Source organism: Epinephelus moara, chromosome 9 (assembly GCF_006386435.1).
Source record: "Epinephelus moara isolate mb chromosome 9, YSFRI_EMoa_1.0, whole genome shotgun sequence".
Lineage (NCBI taxonomy): Eukaryota > Metazoa > Chordata > Actinopteri > Perciformes > Serranidae > Epinephelus > Epinephelus moara.
Genome location: NC_065514.1, coordinates 12932135 through 12935958, shown reverse-complemented (window position 1 = coordinate 12935958; position 3824 = coordinate 12932135). Strand labels below are relative to the sequence as shown.

Genomic DNA, 3824 nt, shown 5'->3' with positions numbered 1-3824 from the left:
GTGGCCCCCTTTACGAGACAGGGCGCCAATTTCTCTCCTGAGGGCCTCAGCCTGCTGTGATTGTGTTTTCACCAGCTCCTGGAGCCTCTGAATCTCCTCCTGGTCCACACGTCTTCTGTAATCCTGGAACTGTCTGCCCTGGATACACAAACAGATATTTATAAAGGTACGCAGTATACAGGTGGACAGACACAAACAACTCACATATATGACAGACATTTCAATAGTCGAGAATACAACTCCACTCAGTTGTGTGCACCATAGACTTCATAAAATCATAGACGTAGCCATCATGACAGCACCCACTGGTTTGAAGCTTTACATTTTGGCTGTCGCCATCTTGAATTTTTTAGAGCCAGAAGTGATGAGAAGTGACCATATTTGGATGAGAGGGTGGAGCTAACCCCATTGCTAGCTGCTAGCTAGGTTAGCACAGTGCATCTACAGCCTGTGGTTTACTGTAGTAATGCTAATGTTCATTTTTGCTATTGAAAAACAGGCTTAAAACCATAAAAACTAAATGTACTTACCGGAAAAACTGAACATCCGATTCCTTAGATAGTCTTTTACCACAACCAATCGCTGAACAAGACTTTTTGCGCAACCAAAATGTTACAATTAAAATGAACTGAAAAAACCAACAACCCTGAAATAGTGACAGCTACTGCTACGCCCATACTTGGTGAATCCAGGGTAATGCCATGGTTATGTCAAAGATACTCTATACAAGCTTTGCCAATAGTACGAGATGGCACACACTTCCGATTTCCTAAGTGACTGTGGTCATCGCTCCCCTGCATATCCCCACCTCGTTTGGAAGTGTAGTAAATGTCTTGTGGGTGATGAAATCAGACTACAGTAGAAACTACAGTACAAATTTAATGTTCTTTCTTTATTTTGCCGCTTGATTTTATCTGCTAGTTTAATGTCTGACATCATGTCAGTTGTTTCCAGATCTCGTGAGAGTGTGTTTCTAAAACAGAAATGTCTCGAACAAAGTTAATTTTCTCCTGATTTGTCGGTCTGAAAAATGTCATTACAGTGTCAGAATGTTTAGAAAAGTTGGGACCTGTGAAAAATGGGTCCAGTATTTACTTCAGTGACAATGGGGCGAAGGAGACAGTCATCATCTCTACTCACTTTCACTTCTCTTATTGGAATGAATGGACTCAGGGCTGGTGCTAGTCCGTGAAGTGCCAAAACCCATATGACAATGATTCCAAAATGATTCCAATGAATAACATCTAGTGAGAGATGCGCAGTCTTCACTTAGACTCTACTTACACAGAGAGGTACAGAGGACTGATGGAGAGCTTTGAAACAATGTGCAACAACAAACACCTGAAGCTCAATATCAGCAAAACCAGTGAGCCTGTGGTGGACTACCAGAGGAACTGACAATGACAGACAATGCTTCAAATATGAATGTTGCCGCTTTCACTCATCTTCAACCTGGCGGCACAGAAGATCTGTAGAATCAGCACAGTTTAAGGGTGGACACCCAAAATTAGTGTCACCAGTTCAGTATCTGACCAAATGCCTCCCCTCCTGTTCCTGAGTTACGGTGTTGAATAATGCCCAGAGGAGTGTTTTTGCAGAACATTATGATGTCACAGTTAAGTTGCCCTTTGGGACATAACATGTCATCACTTCATCATTTTATCCTATCAGATATTATGTAAACTTCTGTCATAATTAGGGTCTGGGCAGCCCAGCTGCCAGGACACTATTGTAATCCTCCTCCTCATCATCATCATCATCAGAATCCGAATCTGAATCCTCCTCCTCCGAAATCATACTTCCCATGGGTGAAAACTCACCAAACTTTGCACAAAGGTCCAGTCTCATGCCAGATATCCTCAGCTGTAAACTCAAGCCAATAGTCCTGATGGTGGCGCTACAGCAAGCGTCTAAAATTCAAAACTTTGAAAATTCATAACAAATCAACCATACGTGCTACAACTAGCCCCAATACTGAAGAAACTTTTGTACACTTAAACCTATTAAAAATTATGAAGTTCATCACTCTGTTTTTTTCAAAAACTGTAAAACTTCTTAGACCTATCTCCTCCCACAATTTCTGCTCAATTGACACCAAACTTGTTACAGAGCATCTTCAGACTGTCCTACACAAACTATGTTTCTCAAATTTTTGATTTATCAAAAATTGAGCCTACAGTGCATCAAAATGTTTGACTGTAAATGGTACTGTAAACATACATGCAAATTCTTGCTAAATAAATCTTCAATGTTCATGAAAAAAATGAAAAAATTCTCGAGTCATGGTAGATGATGTGTGGCAAATTTCAGAATTTTATCTCAAAAACTGAATTTTTGACAGCATTTTTGAATTTTGCTCTAATGTGAACAGTTGGAGTCAATGTAAAAATGGCAATTTCAAACATCACTTTTTCACTGTTACAAACAAATTACCAACATCTCCATGCTGTCTGATGCAGTATGTGTATTTTCAGATTTTTATCTTAATAACTGAATTTTTTTACAGTGGTTTCAAATCTGCCTTTCCATGCACGGATGGCTGCTTTCCTACACAACAGTGAATGGCTTACTCAAATTGTGAAGCCACTGTTGAGTTGCTACTTGCCAATTAGCTCAGAGCGGTAGATGACCGTCTTAGGTTCCAGAGGCTGCGGATTCGAGCCTCAACTGGTTCAGAATCCACATTGTAATGTAAACAACTGCTTGTGCTCCAGCTTATTGCTTAAAATCCAGTGTCAATACTTCAGTGTGAAACCTGCACGTCTGGCTTAGTCAATTTGTGAAGCTACACATGAATTGTCACTGACTAATTAGGTCCGTGAGATAGAAATTGATCCTTAGTCTCAGAGGTTGTAAGTTCAAGCCTCAGCTGATGCAAAAGGCAGATTGTGTTGCTAAATTCCTAAATGTCTTCCAATTCTTCTGCTTGTTGCTCAGAATTGCCTAAAAATGCCCGGACCCGACCCACTGATGTGCAGCACCTATAATTATTGTATGAATTCTTTAGTTATGACCAAAAACAAGGTCTCAGTGAAATTCTTTAGTTATGACCAAAAACAAGGTCTCAGTGATCTCTGACCACCATGTGGCAAATGTGAAGAAATTTCCTCCAGGCAGAGACGGAGATGTCTCCAGCCATGGCTCTCAAGGGGCAGATGCATAAGTAAAACATCATTGTATTGTATTAGAGATTTGTGGATCCCAGCTTTAATCAATATGATATGAAAATTAATTTAGAGCACAGAAATGACCACTTTCTTCTTTTTTTTTTCTTTTCAACTTTTTATTGAAGTTTCAATCCAAATACATAAAACAAATACACAGAAGAAAACGAATACAAAACAGACAACCCTCCCCCCACCCCCCCCCCACCCTTTGTGATCTTTTGTGATCACGCATGTGTGAGGCACTTTTTCTAGCTTCTGATTGTCTGTTGATGTCTGTTTGTATGTTCTTATGGAATTGAATGCTTTTTGTGGCTGCAGCACGGGTGAACAAGCCCAGGACAAATTTCCCACTTGTGAGACAATAAAGTTTATCTTATCTTATCTTACCTTATGATAGTTACCAAATATATCAGTCAGTTATTTAAAAAGTTTGGGGAAACAGGGCAGGAGCCTCTAGGTAGACACAGCCATCTTTCTTACAGGTCACGTGACTCCCCAATTACCTCTTTCTTCTGCCGTGCGTTGAGTTTATGCTCCAGCTCTTTGTTCTGGTCGTAGAGGCTCTGCATGCACCGCAGATGCTCTGTGTTACACCTGGTCCTCTCCATCAGAGCCTCACGTGCTTCTTCTACCTTCGCCTGAATATTACACACACAC

General features: G+C 40.5%; 1 protein-coding gene across 1 annotated transcript in view; it reads right to left on the bottom strand.

Moving 5' to 3' along the window:
* The window catches only part of LOC126395955 (E3 ubiquitin/ISG15 ligase TRIM25-like), an 11067-nt gene that overhangs the window by 1492 nt on the left and 5751 nt on the right, over positions 1–3824 (bottom strand). The window contains exons 4-5 of the mRNA XM_050053759.1: positions 3671–3805; positions 15–138 (exon numbers count right to left, since the gene is read on the bottom strand). Of these exons, the coding sequence (XP_049909716.1) occupies positions 15–138; positions 3671–3805 (259 nt within the window). The remainder of the gene's footprint in view (positions 1–14; positions 139–3670; positions 3806–3824) is intronic.